At 40.5% G+C, this 21918-nt stretch overlaps 1 protein-coding gene across 1 annotated transcript in view; it reads right to left on the minus strand.

Annotated features, from left to right (window-relative positions):
- Positions 1–5: 5 nt before the first annotated feature.
- LOC145764561 (uncharacterized) overlaps positions 6–21918 on the minus strand; it is a 47886-nt gene continuing 25973 nt past the window's right edge. Inside the window, exons 10-49 of the mRNA XM_082576186.1 lie at positions 21685–21870; positions 21220–21333; positions 20810–20923; positions 20017–20104; positions 19732–19884; positions 19211–19317; positions 18739–18843; positions 18467–18557; positions 17342–17487; positions 17102–17215; positions 16755–16874; positions 16241–16393; positions 15725–15900; positions 14915–15169; positions 14540–14693; positions 14097–14268; positions 13480–13625; positions 13125–13248; positions 12803–12905; positions 12525–12647; positions 12184–12391; positions 11883–11938; positions 11423–11616; positions 10960–11095; positions 10553–10702; positions 10043–10204; positions 9416–9614; positions 8847–9004; positions 8425–8571; positions 8056–8269; positions 7573–7752; positions 7048–7237; positions 6595–6906; positions 4950–5107; positions 4199–4556; positions 3416–3581; positions 3015–3196; positions 2595–2784; positions 2416–2508; positions 6–2004 (exon numbers count right to left, since the gene is read on the minus strand). Coding sequence (XP_082432312.1) covers positions 1795–2004; positions 2416–2508; positions 2595–2784; positions 3015–3196; positions 3416–3581; positions 4199–4556; positions 4950–5107; positions 6595–6906; positions 7048–7237; positions 7573–7752; positions 8056–8269; positions 8425–8571; positions 8847–9004; positions 9416–9614; positions 10043–10204; positions 10553–10702; positions 10960–11095; positions 11423–11616; positions 11883–11938; positions 12184–12391; positions 12525–12647; positions 12803–12905; positions 13125–13248; positions 13480–13625; positions 14097–14268; positions 14540–14693; positions 14915–15169; positions 15725–15900; positions 16241–16393; positions 16755–16874; positions 17102–17215; positions 17342–17487; positions 18467–18557; positions 18739–18843; positions 19211–19317; positions 19732–19884; positions 20017–20104; positions 20810–20923; positions 21220–21333; positions 21685–21870 — 6407 coding nt within the window. The 3' untranslated portion in view covers positions 6–1794. The remainder of the gene's footprint in view (positions 2005–2415; positions 2509–2594; positions 2785–3014; positions 3197–3415; positions 3582–4198; positions 4557–4949; positions 5108–6594; positions 6907–7047; positions 7238–7572; positions 7753–8055; positions 8270–8424; positions 8572–8846; positions 9005–9415; positions 9615–10042; positions 10205–10552; positions 10703–10959; positions 11096–11422; positions 11617–11882; positions 11939–12183; positions 12392–12524; positions 12648–12802; positions 12906–13124; positions 13249–13479; positions 13626–14096; positions 14269–14539; positions 14694–14914; positions 15170–15724; positions 15901–16240; positions 16394–16754; positions 16875–17101; positions 17216–17341; positions 17488–18466; positions 18558–18738; positions 18844–19210; positions 19318–19731; positions 19885–20016; positions 20105–20809; positions 20924–21219; positions 21334–21684; positions 21871–21918) is intronic.

Below are 21918 nucleotides of genomic sequence, written 5' to 3' on the forward strand. Positions count from 1 at the left end.
GCTGATCACCAGTTGTCGGAGACAAAGCCCCAGCTTTTGCTCTGTCACAAGTCTAGACGTCCCGCCATCCTGTTGCTCAAGTAAAACATAATCTGCTCACGATATCGGAGACTTGTCTCACTGCAAACATTTCTGGCGTTATTTTATTGCTTTGCAAAGAGTTGCTTGTACAATAATACACGATGTCTTATGGTAGGTAATAGATACAAGTAAGCTTCAAAATGGTGGCGTTGCTTCGTAGAAAGAGGGTGATCAGATGGCGAGGAGTCTTGCTGTTATGTTGGAACAGCAACAGATTTACCCCCATCGATCATTACCAGAAAGCTTCGTGAAAGATTTGTACAAAACGTGAAATACTGGAGGAAAGACATTCAACAATCGCACACATCATTTTTTACATACATTTGATGTCTGACAACGTTGTTGCGATAATAAAAAGACTAGTTCGTTCTGCTTTTACCTAAACTGACGTTAAATTGATGAAAATGACAAAATAAGCGACACAAAAATAACTCATGATAGCAATTGAAGAAAGCTAACTAGCATAAAATTAGTCAATATATTTAAACAACGTCTATGTAGTCTTGACACATCCGGCAACGGGTGGCTCTGTTTTCAGTTTAAAATTCGATGATCTCCCACAAACTTTGTACTTTTTTTGGTTTTTAACCGAACACTCAAAAAAAGGTTCCAAACAGACTACGGTACATTGACAAATGGCCTTAATGATCAGGAAAAGGGTAGGAAGTAAATTTAACTTTAAATTGTTGGCAAGGAAGAAACGATAGTAAAAAGGCTGATTACTTTTCGGTTAGGTTGAGTTACCGTTGAAAATACAAGCTACAGATTTACATTGTGTAATGATAACGCATTGTGTTCAGCAACATCAAAAAGTTAAATGAATGCTTCCGATGGAAGAACAAGGTCACTAAGCTTTAAATTCTGCAGACCCTTGGCTACCTTCGAGTTTTACAACCAGCCTAGTTATTAGAAGAATGCAAATATCTCAGAACTAACTTGTAGCGACGTTGAAGTTGTAACGGAGTAAAACATTTGCTAGTGATATTGGTCACTACGAGAGTTACCATACTTTGTGACGTCAAATTGCGTGGAAGAAACATGAAATGTTTTGATGCCTGAGCCAGTCGTTTGTTGTGCAGCCCAAGATTTTGGCTTGTACCTCAACAGAGACGCACTTTACAACAAATGCAATAAAACTGACTTAAATAGCACCGGGAAATGCACATTCATTTACAGACAAAACGTGAACGAAAATAAAACATCAATTACATATTAAAAATACAAAAATGATCAGAAAAAACACTTTGGCCCGCGCTTTCACAATGGGGTTTTACAAAAAACTAAAAATTTGATCCTGTTATTTTAAAAAGGGATATTTAATTGATAAAAAATGATTCTTTACTACCGATAACTAACGATGTTATGCTTCAACAACAAAAATCTAAGATCTTTACGAAAAACGAGTAAAACCGTTAACGTTCTTTTGGTAAATAACAACTTAGAGAATGAGGCTAAGGAAAAGGCACACGCGGCAAACCAAGTGGAATGAAGAGGCAGAAACCGGGCAGAAAAACTCGATGTCCTTTTCAAAATGACGGACACCGATAAAGTTCGTGGCAAGCGTTGATTTCGTAACAAACGTGTTACAAGTTGCTGGTCAAGAAAGCATGTCATTTTGACGTTAAATAAACGCCATTAGCACAGAAACTCATGACCCTCTTAGTCTTGCTTTGCTTGAGCAGTGAGAAACATTCAGTTTTTTCTTGATTCAGATCAAGCGACTTGCATTTTTCCAGCGATGGCAGAAGCTGAACTCTGGTGGGGATAAACTTGTAAATTCTGCTGGTGGGGATGATGAGGCCCCCCGACTTGTAGGTGATGGCCGGTGGGGCTCCGTATTCCCTCGGATGAGTCGGAATTACTCGGAGAGTAACTGGACCAGTGGTCACTTGAGTCTGGACTTGGGGTCTCGTATGCCTCATGCTGAATACACGATAATGTGTCAACAAAGTTACTCCAATAGGATTAAATCAATCAATAATTTTATTTTTTGTCATTAACGCGTCCGGGACGAAAAAGATACTAACTACAAAAATCGATGTAGACCTACCAGCACGTTAATGAACCGGAAAAGGCGGCAAAACCTTAGTAACAATTTGTAACATTAGTAACAAAAGGAAATTTAAGTAAATTTGATTTTATAATGAGCATTGGTAACACCCGTATTACTTCTCTTTTGTTCTTTTCTACGATTCTTTTGATATAACGTTGAAACCTCATTATTCAACGATAATAATTGGTAAACGAAAGTCCTTTATTAAAGCAATTTTTAAAAGATGGCTTCATTTTCCTCGTCCTTACAATTACTAATCGAAGCTTTGAGAAGAAACTCACCATTTGCTTGAGATTGGCAGGAGGAGGTCCGGGAGGAGAAAGATTGTCGGATCCTGGAGACATCGTTTGCGATGGAGGAGTCGGATAGATCATCTAAAAAGAACGTAAGTTTTAATAATAATCCTGGAGAAAACACAGATCAAAACGATATTAAACAAATTGGAGAACGTTTTTCTCACCTGATCGTGGGGAGATTGGGCTGTGTTCATGGGGGCCTGATGTGAGGGGACCCGGGAAGCAGGTTTGGGGTGCACATAGTTGTGTGGGGTCCCGTTATGGTTCATCCCATTGTGTGAGTGTTGATGCGACAGGTTACCAGGGTGTTGGTTGCCAACTTTCGTGGCGAACGAAGTTATGGCTTCGGCATACCTTAAAATGGAATAGTTTAGAATTTAAAAATACGATGCAGTTGCGAACAGGTGGATGGAGGAATTATTAACTCTTGGTTTCAAAAAAATTACGTTTTGAGCCAAACATGCGTGTCTGGTCATCGAGGTTAGAAATGATCAAGTTCGAGAAATTCCAAGAAATCTGAACGTATGATTTGTTCAATGTCAATAGACATGATATTAGCAGCAAGTTATCACTGCAGTGCACACCTTCTTTGATTATTGGGAGCCCTGTCTGGAATTCCGTTTTGCTGTTGCTCTGGGGGAACACCCAGCGCTTTATAGGCGGCAAACTGCGAGGGGTGATGCATGGCCTGCTGCATAGAAGTGTTGTACATTTGCTGGTTCTGCTGCATTGCCATCTCGTTCCTATGATTCCACTCCTGCTGCATCTGAAAATAAATCGCTGCGTTAGATCATTTCTTTACACAAAATGCAGGGCATCCAGCCAAAAAATGACTTCTAAAATTGGTCTAACGTCAAAAAACGTCGAATTAATTTAAAAAAGAACTGATTTGCTGACTGGGTATGAGGCACAGCATTAACTAATCCGTGTGTACATTCCTCCTACTCAAATAGCAGCAAGTTGCCATCTTAGAAAAACTTTCTACCTGTCCAGGCTGCATTTGGCCCAACGATAATCCCAGTGCGGTGTGGGAGTTCGGGTGCTGGCCGACAGAGCGGTTGGAAAACATGTGTTGTGCGCCACCCTGCGGCGGGAGATGTGACAGGCGAGGCGGAGTGCCACGATACGCCATGCCACTATTTTGCATGTTTCTGGAAAAAAGAAAAGACTTTAGAAATTTAGGCACAAATGATCATAAAAAGGCACAAACTCACCAAAATGAATTTACAGTATTTAGAGTTGGTCCAGACTTGAACCATCACAATTTCATCATGACGGGACTAAACGCAAATTAATTTTAACTCTATATTTTCAACCAACTTGAAACATCATAAAAACAACGTCCCCAAAAGAAAAGCAAATAAAAAAAGCAGGAAAGAAAAGAACTTAAACCGGAACAGATGCCTTCACCCAAGCTCACGTGTTGGTGTAAAGATTATACTTTTTCAAATCAGACAAACAGATCGAGGGAAGCCTTCTTCTTGTGAATAATGCAAGGGCTGAGGTCTTGGCTGCATATATTGAAGCATGCTCGTATCTGTTACTTGTACCGTGTTCGGCAAAGACAAAGCTGTGTGCAGCAGAAAGAACGCAAATATATGATGGATGACATCAATATTGGAAACAAACGATCAACAGCTTGATTGACTTCAAACGAATGCACTGTCTCATTAGTCATTATATCTAATATATTTATAAAATGTCGACAACGACAACTGTACGTTTTTTTGCGTTAGTAAGTGTAAAACCAGCATTCATGTCCGCTTACCCGTACGGCCCTTGCATAAGTCCTTGTTGATTATACATCTGTTGCTGTTGCATTGGGTGGTATGATCCGTTCGAAGCCGGTCCCATGGAAGATGGCGGCGACAGGGACGAGTCAGCACTGTAAGTCGTCGCCGGAGATGAAAGCGACGTGTTCCCGGGAGACAAGCTATTTTCACCGATGTGACCCATCCCGTGGTGCATCAGGACACCCATGTTAGGCGGAGTGTCGGCGCTGTTTGGCGATATGCTCTCGGCGTTGGTGCTGGAGGTTGATGGAACCTGAGAAGACGCGGTTTTCTTCTGCCTTCGAGATGCCTTGCCATCTGGACGTCCAGCTTGGCGCCGGGATTTTTTATTTCCTAAAGAATTGCATGGTCTTTAATAAAGAATGACACAATGTTTCCTAAATAAATACTTAATCTTTTAGAAAAGGCTATTTTCAAAAGTTTTAATAGAAAATAAGGACAGGAAAAAATCAAATAGTACAACAGTACTTGATCACTTTACACAGCGTTAACTTTTGGTAGGATTTTGTTTTTAAGCTACAGCACATTCTTCGCACAGTGCGGTGAACCGGGGTGGACAAACCCTGCGGGCCGAAAGAAACAAAAACAATATGAATAAAAGTGGAGAGCTACTTTGGGATTGAATTCAAAAAGATATGAAAACATTTCACAAAATATTAGGCTGTAGTAAAAAGTTCTTCAGACGTCAACGCAATATAAACATGACGTAATTCTTACGCAACTCACCACCATGAGGCTTCACAGCCATATATGGATCTCTCATCATCCCATTCATGTGGGACATGTGTCCTCCTTGCATGGACGGACTCCGGACTAGATTATACTCATCCAACAACTGGACTATGTCAGTGTGCATCCGCTCCTGCGCTATGTCTCTTGGTAGTCTGTGGATAAATAAGTGATGTTTACTTGCTCTTAAAGTAAATTAAACTTTTGTGATCTTCCTACAGATCCGTATCAACTTGAGAGTTCTTTATTAAAATAATGATTTATTGAACGTAATCAAAATGATATTATTTCTAAATTTGTTACGTTGAATCAACAGCTAGGGATGGGCAATTCAGAATACCGAATCCAGAAGGATTCGGATCCTAAACTATCCGAATCCAAAACGGCAATAAAACCGGGTAATAAAATTCGGTTTTAAAGATATACATAAGTCTTGTGCAAGCTGTCAGCTGGAGACAGTGAACTGAAAAAAGTGTGGTTTACGCACGCAAACGTTTAAAAGCATTGTGCACGCGTTGTGCGCGCACGGCGCATGCAACTTTACGTCACTCGCTCGCATGAGCAATCAAAGAAAATAAGCGTGCACAATTTTCTTCACGCTTTGTACACATGCACAATCGTGCAATGCTTTTTTTCAATCCACGTGCGTATGCGACTCTGCGATAGTTTGACTGGATGCACCCTGCTAAAGGAGTTGGCTCTGAAACACCTCAGCATACCTGCCACATCAGCATCTTCCGAGCGATTCTTTTCGACCGCGGCTTGACGGAAACTAAGCTGCGCTCCCGTTCAGGGTTGCCAGATGGGAAAATAGAATATCAAATTAAAAAATTCTGGTGAAATTTAGAGGTCTTTATTGCCAAGCTTTTTGACATTGGAACCAGATAACTTTTTGGTGAAATCTGGTGAAATTTTCCCTACTCAATTTTTTTCAAGAAAGTTTTTTCAATTTTTTTAAACTTTTTAGCGATAGGCTATAATCCCTGCTCGTATAGAAAACTTTTTGCAAGAGGTTTGCATATGGATGATGGCAGTGTCTTATGTCTTAAAAACTATTTGTATTTAAGCGAAATTGCTTTATTTAGGGTCAGGGCCGTAGCCAGACCGCAGAGCAAGGGGGGGCAATTTTTTTTTAGGGGGGGCCGAAAAATGTTTTCGGGCAAAATCATTATAATTGTAGCTGTTGCTCGAGAATGTTGGGATTTTGCCAGGAGGTCGAATTTTTTTCAGGGGCGGGGGGCGATGCCCCCCCCTGGCCCCCGGCTGGTTACGGGCCTGTTTAGGGTGTTTTGAATATCTGGTGAAATTTTAGTTACTTTTTGTTGCCAAGCGGCTTCCATCATCTGGCAAAACTGCTCCCATTTGGCTGGAAGTTATTTAGAATGCCTTAATGTGTTGCATTGCAACAAACATTTACTTTGGTTGTGTAGCTTTTGTGTCTGAAATTTTTTACTTTTTGTGTTGCTGGAGCTCGGAAGTTAATAGGATTTGGTATTCTGGATTCGATTCTGGATTCGGTTTAGTATTCCGGAATAATTCTGGAATAGTGAATTATTCTGAATTGCCCATCCCTATCAACAGCTAAAAGCGTTAAATTATTACAAAATAAGATTATTTTTAACTAGTTTAAGCTTCTTCAAACCTGTCCATGTGATCCGTGATGTCCCTGTTAGCAAAATGATCCAAGAGGACAGTGACCGCTTCATAGCTTCCCTCTTTTGAGGCTAAAAACAACGGAGTCTCCTCCCGCTCCGTCTGCGCATCTCGGTTGCATCCGGCCCGAAGAAGAGTGTTCAGAGCATCCACATTATTCACCGCGGCCGCCCAGTGAAGAGCGGATTTGCAGTGGGCATCAACTGCATTGATGTCAGCGCTGGCGTTGATGAGTTCATCCACCATGCCTTCCACAGCCAACCTTGATGCCAGGATCATCGGAGTGGTCCCATCGTTAGTTCTGAAAAATCAGAAGAAACGACAATGAATTGATATTGCAAGGAGCTAACGTTTCGACAACGATTTCTAACTGCATTCATCGGAATTTACGATTGAATTATTGCCAAAATTAGGTAGTTTAAATTAGGGTATAATGACATACTTCGCATCTAAATCCGTGGCTCTGTTCCGCAAGAGAATTTGGAAAACTCCTTGAGCATCAGCTGCCACTGCTGCGTGGAGAGGAGTTCTTCCAGTGTGATCTTTGATGTTGGCATCAGCTCCAGCATCAAGAAGTCTTTTGGCGGCATCTGCTCTTGCAAATCGAGCAGCCAAGTGAAGAGCAGTTTCTCCTAAAAAAGCCGCATTGTAAAAATTTAACTCCATTGTGACCAAGGAGGAAAACAAAAATGGCTTATTGAGCTTTCAACTTCGAATTTATAGAAATGAAAGGAGAAAAGTTCTTCGGTATTATAAAACTGATAATAAGTAGACAAAAAAAAACAGATTTCTCAAATGCTCAAAACGCTTTTAGTCAGACCTGAAAGTTTGGAGAATAACTGTGTAAAATGGTAAATACTGAAAGCAAGAAAACAACCTGGTCCATTGGTCCAATAGAACAAAATAGAAAGTAAACTGTTTGACACACAATAAGAAAGGCCTTTTTTCAGTCAATTTTCAGCTGTACCTGTCCTCTCTGTCTGGGCACCCAGTGATGCTCCTTGGAGGAGGAGACCAGCTATCATGCTATCGCTCCCTTCCACAGCTCCCGATGTGTCTCCGGAGCTTTCTTCTGACGTATCTTCACTCAATCCAATTTCCACTCCTCCTCCTCGAACCGAAGCAATCATGAGAGGAGTCATGCCATCTGAAGAGGAGGAAATTTTGTTGCAATTTTTTTTTAAGAAAAATTTCAAACTTTTCTGGTCAGTTTTTTATCAGTGTAACATTTTCTCGATATGTTGGATAAGTATCAAAATTTTGTAGTTTACCTGATGCCAAATGAAAGGATGGATCTTATAACTTACACAGGGAAATCTTTGAACCATGGTATAAAAGTTGGGCTGCTATTTCCCAAAAGCTGTTGTTCTCAAAGTTTTGCAAAAAAACACGAGATCTGTTGAAACTATGGCGTATCGTATGATGGTCTATGATGTCATGAATGACTTACCAGGCCCGCGGGCATTGACGTCAGCGTTCGCGTCGACCTGTGGCGGAGGGGTGAGGTCCGTCACTGCCGATGCGGAGTCTCCTCTGGGAAGGTCGGCGGCTTCGAGATGCTGGGGAGTCCACTTCCTGTTGTCCTTGCCATCATCCGCGAGAGCGTCGTCGCGATTGCAGGGAAGGTGAGACTGGGAGTGGTAAGTCCCCGCACTTCCGTTGCTCTGAAGAAGAAGACACGTTGAGAAGAAGATGAACATGGTGATCTTTTCATAATTTTAAAAAGGAAAGACATTGTAATCAGAAGATAAAGAGCTAAAAATGTGGATAGTAACCTCAATTCTTCAAAATGACCAAGAACAGTGCAAAAAAATCTTACCGTCAAAAACGTCCCGTTTTCAGACGCATTTCCGACCTGGTACTTATTGGCGTTCTTCTGCGGCAAATATCTGTTTTCGTCGTAGCACCCGTTCAAGAATGGCATCCCTAAGCTTGAATCCCCACGAAGGTCCCCGTTGCTGAATTCCTGCAAACATGAAATTAAAATGTGAGCAACACTGACGTGACATACTGAACTGGTAAAACTGGTATGAACTAGTTAGAACTGGTATAATGCAAATAGTCGAAACTGTAGTTTCTAAAGGAAACAACTTTTAAGTTTTAAAAATCTACTGTAGATGAACCAAGTTTATTAAGATGAGACGGAGTTTTTCAATCTGAATGAAGTGCCAAGCTCAGCAACCTTGAAATGATGAGATTTTGTCATTTTCAAAATAAGAATTTGAGAGTCGAAAAACTTACATCTCTAGTCTTCATCTTGAGGTCAGCTTGACCTATGGGCTCTTTCCTCTGTTTCTTGTTCAACTGGAATCCTTCTGGAATCCATAAGTTTCCTGATTCCCGTTTCCTCTTGCGCTGGGTAAGGACTCCGATGATGACTACAACGAGGATGACTCCGACTGTGGAAGTTTTTCATCAGTTCGCGTTGGATCAATGTAAAAACGACTGATGCTGAGTAGCAAGACGTGAACCCAGACAGCAAACCAACCGTTTTTTACATTGATTCAACGTCTGCCAGACGCAGTTGGATAACGTTCAACGTCTGGCAGACGTTGAACCAATAAAAAAAACTGTTGATTGCTGTCAACAATAATCACATGTTCTTATGAATCCTTATGCATATGAATTCCTTATGATAAGTGTTAAAAAACGGCACTTTGAGGTGAATCCGGCCACCCTCGGTAACGGGGACATCACCGGATTAAAACTGGACTACTACTACTACTATCACCAAAACAAAAATTAACAAAAAACGTAGAAATTGATAATTTTCTAATTTAAATGGGATGAATAAAAAAGCAACAACTAACTGGCTGGTCCAACGATGTAAGTGTAGTCCACTGTTGTTTGTTGTGAGTCTCCAGTACTGGAGACCCTATTGAGGGAGTAAGGCGTCGTCAAGGTGTCGGTAGCCGATCGGGCGCCGATATAGGACGCGGCAACGTCAGCGCTGTCGATGCACTGTCCTCCTGTCTGCTTGCATTTCTGGTTGTTCATCAACAGAAAGGCCTAGAAACAGCGATTGTGTTAATTTTATTTCTTAAAAATTAACAGAAAGGCAAAGTGATCACATTAATTTAATTTGTGGCCGAATGTAGATACTGCAGTCGTTTCGTTGCAGCATTGTGACCGAGTTTGGTGTCGAACTAAAAGCCTTTTGTATTCAAGTAAATTATTTCAAGTCAAGTCATCAACAAAAACGACTGTGAGCACTGTCTGTGAGTGCGGTGAGGTGCAGACGGCAGGCCTTATAATCAAAGATTGCCCGATGTACAGACCTTCCCATGATGTGGAAAACCTATATTTTTCATTGATGATGGCACTGAGGTGCAGTGGCATACCGAGAGGTGCTCTGATAGTTAGCAAAAATACGAAAAAAAACAAAATTATGTGGTAGATGTACCTGCAGTAAAAACATTGGACCCCGCAAAACATACCTTTGACAATTCGGCTCCAGAAGCTCTCTTTAGCCTCTTATGGACGAACGAGGAGTTGCTGTAAGCAATGGACCAAATGATGTCTTCCTCCACATCAACAGATTCCTCGTGATTGAAAACATCCCACAATGCCTCGCTGAGAGATCGTCGTTTGCGAGACAGCTGTTGATATATGTCAAGCTTTACAGGTGAAAATACTCGAAGTGTAATCCATGTTGCAGAAAAACTATGCAACTTTTTTTTATTATGATTCAAAAAGAAAAGGGACCCCTTTCTAGGTTATTTTGTCTGGCTACAACTCTAAAAAAAATAGGTTCTAAAAATGTTTTCTAAAATACTTATTTCTCTAAAAAAATGTATAAATTCTTCTTTACTTAACCGTAAGACTATATAAAAAAAAGATTGCTTACAGCACATGAAAACTAACTTCTGCTGCTATCTCTAACACAGCTCGAAAAACAGAACACGACTGACTTCTTCTACATATTTCAACCCATCACAAACATTTACCTCAGCTTCTGGGTAGATGGCTTCAATCTTTGGTTGGCCATTGCTGTCCAACTCGAACTCAACGATACAACCGAGAATCTGACCGACCGATCTCAGGAAGTCGGTCTGGTGGACCAGCAGCTCGGAGGGAGACATCACCACTATGATGATCTGTGGAGGAGCGATGTAGGATTGGATTTAGTTAACTTCATCATCATTATCACCGTCCATTCAGGCATACCCGGACAGTACCGATACCCTTAATTAACTTACACGATGGAATGTGAAAGTCTAATCGTTAATATAAAACGTTTTCGTAATGTTACACATACTGCTGGTTTTTGAATAAAAGTTAACAGAAAAAATTTAAGCTGAAATTTTGTGGATAAAAACGTCCAAACAGCCACATATCATCATGCAACGCATACCAGCACGCCGGCGGCTCGTTGTTTCGGGTAATCCCCTTCGCAATCCAGGCCATCGTATCCGCAGCCGTAGGTGTCGCAACCCTTGTCGCAATGACCGTTGTTGTAATTCTCACTGCAGTAATCGTTGTATTGTTCCCTGGTAATAAAAACGTGGTTTTACTGCGTCGAAGAAAAACCGTGTTTTGAGTTTGTTATCGTGGTTTCAATTGCTCAGCAATTGGTAAGTTGCAAGGCTGTGTTTGAGAGTAAGAGGAAACATTTCTTCTTGATTTTACCAAAAAATGGCTCACATGTGATGAAAATAAATCAAATTCAGAAAGACTTTAAAATTTAAAAGATATATTAGAATGAAAAACTCCAAGTACAGCATGATCTAACAATTACACAACAATCGAGTCAATCAATTAATGAGACAATAAAAAATGCCAAGCTACAACAACAGAAGATGAGCATCATCACTCACGGGCATGGTTCGTAAGGAGTCTCACAGTCCCGGCCGTCGAAGAGACACTCCTCCGTGTTACATTGTTCATCACAGCTCCCATCGTGGAAGCGCAATTGACACTGAAGTGCATCCGGACACTGAGAGAAGGGATCAGTGATCCCCAAAGAGCAGTCTCCTCCGTCGTATTGACAATCGTACGAGTTGCACTTCGCCTGTAAATGATGTCGTGTAAATGCAACGAAATTTAACGAAATCAAAACGTGAACTTGAGTTACGTGAAAGCTTTCGCTGTGAGGTAGTGCATTTGCCCCTTTATAAGGAAGCTGATTGGAAAGATTTTGTTTAAGCGAAACAAAAGCATAAAGCAACCAAGCCTTCTTTGTAATAAGGCTTCAGTAAGTTGCAAGATTTCCAGTTGTCAAGAACCGCGCATGGATACAGAACAATCTTCAAAGACAATAAATGAGGCTTCACTTACGTCACAATCTCCGTTTTCTCGCAGACCAACGCAAGATGGATCGGGGCAGTTCTGACCTGAAGACATCAAACGGTGGGTTAAAATCAAAGCAAAAATATTGATCGCATTAACGCTTTTACGCAAAGAGAACAAAAACAAAGCTCTGTTGACTTGAAAACAAGGTTATGAGGTTTAACAGAGACCAAGTAGTTTCAGCTTGAGGATGATCCAAACCATTATGTTGAATCCATCTTCGTAGACGTTGGATCACCGTAAAAGAACAGTTGCGTTAAATGGGAAGATGTCGATTCAAAACGCTTACCGATTTCGACAGGGAAGTCCACATTGTTGGTGCCGGGCCCCGTGGGCTCCCCTGGGATGGAATAAATGCATCGATCGCCGTTGAAGTTTTTCGGACATTGGCAAATATGTATCCCATCAGATGTTAGTTGGCAAGTTCCCCCATTGTAACAAAAGTAATCCTCTGAACACTTAGACATTGATATTTCACAATTTGTGCCGCGGAAACCCTGAAATACAAAACCATTGTTAAACACTATTAAACTTCACTCAAAGCAGAACCTAAGTGTGAAGGTGGCTGAAAACTTCACAAATTAATTACATCAACAACAAAAAAAACTAAAAAGAAAAAAAGCAACTTACAGAATCACAAGTGCAGCGGTAGCCAGTTGGCTCTAGGGTGTCATCAGTGCACGTTGCTCCGTTGAGACAAGGGGAGGTACTACAGCTGGATAGTTTCTTTTCACACTTATCGCCAGTGTAACCCTGAGAAGAAAAACGTTATTAAAAGCTGAAAGAATCTTCGAAATTTCCGAAACCTACTTATTGCTATTCAAACTAGCTTAGTATCGAAGAGAAATTTTGCTCAGTTTTCGTTTCAACGCCTTTTTTCTTCCACGACTGAAAAGAAAACAATCTACCTCTTTGCAGTTACAGGTGAAAGTGTCTATGCCTTGTATGCAATCCAGCGTCCCTTCTGCGTCACAAGGGTTGGACAAGCACTCATTGACGTCACCTTGGCACCTGAAACGTAGACATTGCATCGTCATCAATACGTGTATTTACCTCAATTAAAAAGAAAAATCACATTAAATGTCCTAGACAGCAAATCAGTCGTTTTTTTTATATCGATCCAACGTTTGCAGACGTTGAATCAATGTAAAAAATAACTGATTTGTTGTCTGGGATAATTGTCAGTTTGAGGTGATCTGTATCCAAAGTGAAGAAAATACCATATCTTACCTTGGGCCGGCGTAGCCGCTAAGGCATGTGCAAGAAAAGCCTCCAATGTTGTCGACACATGAGCCGCCGTTCAAGCAAGTGTTAGGGTCAGCGCAGTCATCGAAATCAACTTCACAACGTGAACCTGAACGGGAGGGGGTGAGATTGCAAATTTGACTGCTCCTCTATGTCATATCAATGTAAAAACCATCGATTTTAATCTAAGCGCATAGGGTTCAAATATCTATCTCCCAGTTTTCAAAACACGCCTATAAATAACTCCAATTTCCTACTGAAACTTGTATGTTCAACAAACGTGTAAAATTTAAAGAAAAAATAATCTTGAACGATTTGAATCAGCTTGATAAATGCTTACCACTGGTTCCAACAGGGCATGTGCAGCTGTAGGTATTGACCAGGTCAATGCAAGAGCCTCCATTCTGGCAGGGCCCTGAAGCACATTCGTTGATCTCATCCTGACAGTTGGTCCCTTGATAACCCGACAAGCAGTTGCACGAGTACCTGAACGTTGCATGAAAGAAGGTCACAATTATGTCAACTTGTGACTTGCTGTACATTTTTTTAAGGTTTTGTAAAGGTAAATGTATGAGCCTTAAGCTGTTGCTGGTTGAAAGGTTTGCTTATTTGTAAAAACGAATCAAGACATCCACAAGCTCCTTGGAGCATAATTTACAAATGAAGAAGTTACGGCACTGTATTCAGTATACGCCATTTTCATTGTAAAAATCAAAACATAAAAATGGTTTATCAACATGAAAATTTTTAACTAACAAATTTTAAACTTTTAAATATATAAAGCAGGAAAAAATTAAAAAGCAATGTGCAAAGTTGTCAAATAATATTTTAACTTAATTTCACCCAGCCAGCAAAAAGCTGCTATTTTTATTTCAACGTCTGATATAGAAACGGCAACTTTTAGCTGACTGGGTGCTCATACACATTACACAACAGTCACAAACCAAAAACTCTCACCCTGCTGTATGGTCGTTGCATGTGGCGCCGTTCAGGCAGGGATTCGATGCACAGTCGTCTATGTTTGTTTCACAATAGCTCCCAGTGTATCCGGTGGCGCAAGTACACTGGTGGGTGGCTCCCACGTTGTTACATTGCCCGCCGCTCCCACATAGCAGGGACAAGGCGACATCTGTAGGCAAACAACATTATCATTCAATATTTTCAGTAAAAAATGGTACTTTGCTAAGTTTACTCTTTATTGACTGTTACTTGTAAATTCGTTGATTTAACACATCACGACGCTTCAGTGACACAATACAATATGAATCTTTGGTGACGTTAAACAAGTTTGTTAACGTCACGAAATTCAAACTATGTGAATTCAAAGTAAGAAAACTTTACAACAATCTCATAACGTCTTTTCGACGTGATGTCAAAATCTTGTATATTTTTACACTTACTTTTGCTCGTAGCCGCAGCGGCACAAGACACACTTGGCACATCGCATAGCACCCCAGTGTGGCCTACTGGGCAGAGACACCTGAACTCGGTCCCAGTCTGGCTGCAGGAGCCTCCGTTCAAACACGGGCTGGGAAGGCAGCGATCGACCAGTTCCTGAAAAAATGTTTCAAGTTAAAACTGCAACAAAAAAAAAATTAAAAAAGTAAATTTATATTCTCAAATTATTCGTTTTACGCGTATTGGCTTTTAAACTTATTCCACGATAGTTCATGGATACACAAGGGCACCAACTGACAACCGAACCGATATACCATTGAATTTTCATTTTAATTCACACACTTTAAAAAGCCCAACTAATAACAAAAATAACTTACGGAACACGTCGATCCGGTGTAGCCATACGGGCATCGGCAGATGAAAGCATTGATTACGTGATCACAAGTGGCGCCATTTTTGCACGGAGATGACGCGCATTCGTCAATATCCCGTTCGCAGTGTTGGCCGCTGAAGCCAGCTACACAGGCGCACGTGTATCCGTTGATGCCGTCGTTGCAGACGCCGCCGTTCAGGCAAGACCCTTGGCTGCATTCGTCGATGTTCTCTTCGCAGTTCTCACCACGGAATCCAGGCTAAAAGAAAGTGGAGATGATTTGGTGTTTGAAATTAAGTAAAAATACGTCATTGTTTATTGAGCGGGAAAACCTTATGAACACGTCAAAAGGTCTAGTAGTTAAATGATCGAACAAACAACAGCTTTAAAGAGTATAAATTTTTATACGTATTCTGTTATGGCTGCTATGACATTGCTAAAGCAAGGTTGCCAATACCTCGGAGCAAAAACTTGACTGGTGTGGGCGAGAACTGAACCTGTGAGTGCATAATCAGCAGCTGTTGGATACTAATCCCGCAGAAAAGGACAAATTTTATTGCAAAATCTTTTACAGCAACACTTGTTAAAACAGCCTTACAACCATCTTTTTTTCCTTCAGATACAGTCACATATAGAGTTTGAAGGTCTTCGAAGAGTCGAATTTACTTTCGGTTAGTTTAATTTAAATTACATCCAGAAATTACGTTTTCAAATCCATTTCAACATTTTCCATGGCCATGACCTGACAGGACACTTGGCTGCACAACAGACCGCTGCATTCGAAATGCGTCAAAGACAACTGATGGAAACTCACCATGCAATCACATACGAAGCTGTTGACGTAATCTGTACAAGTGGCGCCATTTTGACAAGGGTTGCTGCTGCATTCGTTGTGGTCGGACTCGCACCGCTCGCCGACGAATCCCTTCTCACAGAGACACTTGTACGCGTTGATGTCGTCGTAGCAAGTACCGCCATTCATGCACGGCTCTGTGAGTCACAAATTATGCAAAGTCAGACATGGGGCTTGATATGCTCGGCAGTCGAGTGAAGTAATTAACACCGAAAGACACTTTTTCGATTGTTAACGGTTATCGATGTTCATTTTCGATGAAATAAATTCAAGAACCATTTTAACAATAGTAAACCCATTGCTATCCAAACTGTTTAGTATTAATATTTTAGGCTCTATATTTTTCGACCAGATTAAATAGTCGTATATTCTTCGTGGTTTTCAAACGACGGATATTTTCAAACGACATAATCACGATCAGTGACGTTACAGTAGAGTCACGTTTAAGAAAACCGGGTTCAAGGGGAGTTTTCCTACCTGGAGAACAATCATCGATATCCACAGCACAGTTGTCCCCGGTAAACCCAAGCCGGCACTCACAGGTGTATCCTGGAACTTGGTTTCTGCACCGGCCCCCGTTAAGGCACGGTGACTTGACACACTCGTTGATATCCACGGCACATGTGGCACCTATTGATGACAAAAAGAATAATTGAAACAAGTTGGATTTTTCATATCTATTTTTTGACTCTCTAAACATATCAGTAGGCTACAAGCTTAACTGGAGATATGATTGCTTGGACTGCAATTGACACCCAGCTTAATACACATGGTTGCACTGACATGAATGAGTATGATGATACGATTTCTATTGTGTTGTCGATAAATCGATCGGCCAATCGATCGTATTTGTTTAGTGAATAAAATCAATTGGTTCAATAGAAACAAATGCGTCAACGCGAATGTACAATAACAATTATAAATAACCGCTGTCGAAATACTTAATAAAGAAACATCAAACTTTGTAAAATACTAATTCCGCAACACTGACCTTGAAAGCCAGAGGGGCAGGTGCAAACGAAATTGAGAAAGTCAGGTGTCGGGGTGCACTCTCCGTTATTTTCACATGGCGAGGGGTCACAAGGAGTCAGCGCTGTACCGCAATTGATGTCTGCACAAATATTAACATTTTGATTAAATTTCATAAGCAGATAAGAAAATGGTTTACTGAAAGCGAGTCTGTGGATAAAATTGACCAAGACTCTCTTTGCTAATCTTCCAATTTTAATTAAAATAACCCTTCCTGGACTGAAAATGCAACACTACGCTGCAATCGAAACCAAACGTTTGGTGCTTCTGCACAAAATGACTTGAAAATGAAGGAATTTTTAGCATCACCTGTAAACCCAGGAAGGCATGCGCACTGGTACATCCCCACCAAATCGGAGCATGTGCCTCCGTTGAGACAGGGGTGGCCTGAACACTCGTTGATTTCCGTCTGACAATTGATACCTGTAAAAATATGCAACATCACAGTATCAAAAAATCGTGATTGTTCGTTTTCAAACGTTAACTTTGCATCAAAAAGTTGTCATAAAGTGACAACTTACCTCTTATCAGCATTATCAGCCATCTTACCTGCATAACCGACCCGGCATTGGCAAGTATACTTGTTGACTTGATTGAGACAGTAAGCACCGTTTTGGCAAGGAGCAGATGCGCATTCGTCAATGTCATGCTGACAATTTTCTCCTTCATATCCTGGTTGACACGAGCAAGTGTACCTGAAGTCAAACACAACCGCCATCAACTTTGCGTTAGTTTTAGATGAAACCACGTAAAGATACGAGACTTCGGAAAAATTCATGGTTTGATTAAAGCCGTTCTTAGGTTACAGCTTTTGAAATCGCTCTTGTGAATCGAAAATCTCAAGTATTTCTCTGAATGTGTTGATAGATCCAACCGTTTGTAATTTTACTCTTACACAGGGTGGAAAAAAAAACAAAGCATTGGTTTAGCTGTAAAAAAAATCACAGCTAAATTGACACCTTTCAATTTGGTACATCGGTTCCAAGAACTCTATAAACACCAAACAACTCAATCAATAATTCCAGACTCAAAACACCAAGTATATGTCGCTAAAACCGCATTAGTCTGGACTTGTGTGACGAGGTATTCTTCAACACAAAATACAACAAGCCTGCCAAGAAACAGACGATCAAATGTATAAGCGGTAAGGTATATTCAACTTGCTGGAAAGAGTGTTCGCCTAATAGATTGTAAGATGAGTGCAAAAAAATACGCTACAGCTGTATGTAAATTGAAACTAATATCTCATGCTGAATTTCAATACAGCTGATGCTGCAGAAATTTATCGAAGCAGCAAGAACTCCTTGAGTTTCCCAGGCAAAATTACTGATTTCTAAAAACACAATATCAAATATATTCGATAATAACTGTGCGAAAAAGCAGATTTTGACACGTAGACAGAAAACATTGGCCTGTGCATTATCAGGAAGATAAAATCCGCTGAATCAATTATAATTTATCCAACCGCGTTTTATTGTAAGAAAAACAGCTGCATTGAAATCAATTGTTGAAATGATAAGCTAAAAAAAATCACATGACAAGTCATAATTTCAAACAATAACAAGCAAAAGCTTTCACAGTGATACAAAATCCGACAAGGTTTTAGATGAAAAGGTTTCATTTTTGGAATAAAACGTATCCCAATCATTGAACTGAACAAAGATTTCAACTCACTTGTTGATCCCATCTTGACATGTACCCCCGTTGAGACAGGGGGATCCCGAACATTCGTCAATGTTGGAATAACACTGGGAATCGCTGAAACCTGAAAAAAAGGCACGCAAGATTACGGGACCATATGTGACTGCGGTCATTAATCACAGAGTTAATTTCTATGTGGCGGCGTAAAAATTTAGATTTTTTTTTTATTAAAAGCTAACTTCATGTTAAATGCAACAGCAAAGTTACAATAGAAAATTTACAATAGACTCACTCTCAATACGAACCTGAGAGGCAGTGACAGATGTATCCATTCACTCGGTTTTCGCAGGTGCCTCCGTTGTGACAAGGGGAGGATGCGCACTCGTTGATATCGGCTTCGCAAAGTGTCCCTAAAAAAAAAACGGATTCAACATTGTTTTAACAACAAATACTGTTGTTGCACGGTAACTACTGTTGTGAAGTTTCAAAGGTAAACTGCAGAGTACTCCAGACACCAAAATTGGTCGTTTTTACATTGATTCGACGTCTGCAAACGTTGAATCAATGTAAAAGTGACGGTCTTTGCTGTCTGAGGCAGAGTACAATATTTTATTGAGTTTTTTTTTGAGTTACTACAGAGAAGAAAAATCCTCAGTGAAAACCAACAAAATTGTCACTTTTACGCCTTTTCAGTAAACAAAAAGTTGGCTACAAAGAGTGAAAGGCAACTAAGTAGGCTGGAACAACAGTGTTAACAGCACAAGCCTGAGCTTTAACCTGTGTAGCCTGGATCACAATCGCACGTGTACGTGTTGATGCCGTCCACACACACCCCGTGGATGCAGGGATCCGGGGAACCACATTCATCATTGTTGACCTCACAACTGAAAAATGAATGAAACGGGTTAAAAAAATCAAAAGCGAGAGACTGCACGTTACAGTAGTGCACCCAGAGAGCAAAATTCGTCATTTTACATTGATTCAACGTCTGCAGACGTTGAATCAATGTAAAAATGACGAATTTTTCTGTATGGGGTAAAGTTAGTTACAGGCGTAAGGCAGACTTGGAGTAGCATTAAACATTGTGAAAACAAACTTGTTCTGACATGGTAAATGGCTAGTGTTAAACAAATTTAACCACAGCATCGTGTTAGCGGCAAACTCTCGCTTTTATTATGAAAAAATACGTATATTTCTTGACATTATTTCATCTTTTTCATGTTTTTTTTCCGTTTCATTTCCCGGATGTCGGGGTAAAACAGGGTATTGGTATAAATAAATATTGTTTCCACACTTACTTCTTTCCAGAGGTTCCCAAAGGACACGTACACTCATAGTCGGCCACCTTGTCTGTGCATGTACCCCCGTTCAGACAGGGGCCGGGGGCGCACTCATCGATGGGCAACTGGCATAACACTCCTTCGTAACCAGGTTCGCAATCACAAGTGAACCTGAACGCAAAATATGATTTGAATGAACGTTGTGTTATTTTCCGCAATACGAGTGCGCATGATTCTAAACAACAAAACCATGGCAAGATGTAATTTTCAAAACAAAAAACAGAAAGCGAAAGAATAACTCACTGGTTAACACCATCGCTGCAGTTGCCATAGTGACACGGACTTGAGCTGCACTCGTCTATGTTAACTTCACAATTTGTCCCGACAAACCCTGAAACATATCCAATCGCTTAGTAAAGTAACTAGATTGGTTTAACACTTCGGTCCCCACGCACTCTGCGTGCTGTGTCTCAACCAGCAAACCAAATCAGCGTCAGTAAACGTTGAATCAACGTAAAAAGGACGGATTTGCAGACTGGGGTGATATTTAGATGAAACAGGTTGAACATTGGCAATTTTTCCAACTGATATGCCCGTCTGCTTTTTAAGGTTGCACCTGTCAAACTTATCAAATTCGCTATGATATTACCTTCTGTCACCTTTTCTCTATGCTTAAAATAATTAGAAATGAATTATTGTGAGAACATGGCAGTAGACGATGAATAAATGAAGAATGCTATCAATTTTTTTACCACAATTGTTTTGACAAAATTACATTTATCAGTTCAGCATGTTCGCTACAGTATCAAGAAATCAAGAATGGTCAAACAAAGGGATTCCTTGCCAAGCACTTTAGCCCGAACGTCTGTTTGAGAATCTGCGGCTACAGTAAAGTGCAGCGAGCGTAACCACAAACGCACTCAACCGTAACAGAGATAGAGTTACTTGCTTGCATTATTTTGCAATGCTGTTAAACGTTACATCAGTGCTAATTTAACAAACTATAATTGCATTTTTCAAAAATGCCTAAAAAAAGTTATAAACACATCATTGGACGTTGTATTGCCGTAACGTTCCGCTTTGAACGCACACATACCTGACTGACACACGCAGGTGTAGGAATTGATGCCATCCTCACAACGAAGGTGGTTCTGGCAAGGGGTGGACGCACAATCGTCGATGTTGGTCTCGCAGTTAGGCCCCGTAAAACCTGGACACATTTTTTTGGGAGTAAAAGTATGAAACAATATAAGAATACCAAAATTGGTAGAATTGTTAATTTGCATTAATCGAAGGCTGGCATTTGCACAACCAACTGAACGTCTTATCATAATTTAATAAAGAATCGATTTTGCCATAACACTGACTTTATACCTAAATTGCTTACACTTCTCATCATTTCTTTTAACACTAAATAAACAGTCAGAAAAACCAACCGCTTCTATTAATTAAAACTTAGCAGCACTTTACAGCAAGCTATAATGAAACAAAACTTCGAAGCCCTACCTGTGTCGCATTGACAGACATACATGTTGACCTTGTCAAAGCATTCGGCATCATGCATGCATGGGTTGCTGTCGCATTCGTTGATTTCTAACTCGCATCTGTCGCCGGTGTAGCCTGAAAGCAAAAGAAATGTTCAGGTTCCCCCGCTGAGTAAAGTTGTCAGCCATTGTTTCAACGTCAATTAATAAAAAAAAAACTGATGTGGTTTGACTCTAAATGTCTGGTTGCGATTAGCAGAAAACTGAAGCTTTGGATTTGTTTTGTTATCCACGTTTCTGTTTTCATTCAATTAAATACTTCAATATATTTTCTTATGACCAAGTCCCGAAACAAAACCAAAACTAAAATCACTAAACAACTGTTGTTTATGAACAACAAACACACCTTTTTACCTTGAATCTATGTAGGACAATGTTGATACAAGGTAAAAGGCGAAATTGAGGAGGAAGATTGAAAACAACATACCTTGCATGCAGACGCATTTATAGGTTCCTATCTGGTCAAGACAGGTGGCATCGTGGAGACATGGCGACGATTCACATTCGTTGATGTTTGTCTCGCACCTTGGCCCAGAGTATCCGTTCATGCAGTGGCACGTGAACGAGCCAGGGGTGTTCACGCAGGAACCAGAATGGGCGCAAGGGTTGTCCCCTAAGAAAATTATTTTCATACGTCAATTAATCCAATCTCAGCATAAAT

Source organism: Aplidium turbinatum, chromosome 2 (genome assembly GCF_918807975.1).
Source record: "Aplidium turbinatum chromosome 2, kaAplTurb1.1, whole genome shotgun sequence".
Lineage (NCBI taxonomy): Eukaryota > Metazoa > Chordata > Ascidiacea > Aplousobranchia > Polyclinidae > Aplidium > Aplidium turbinatum.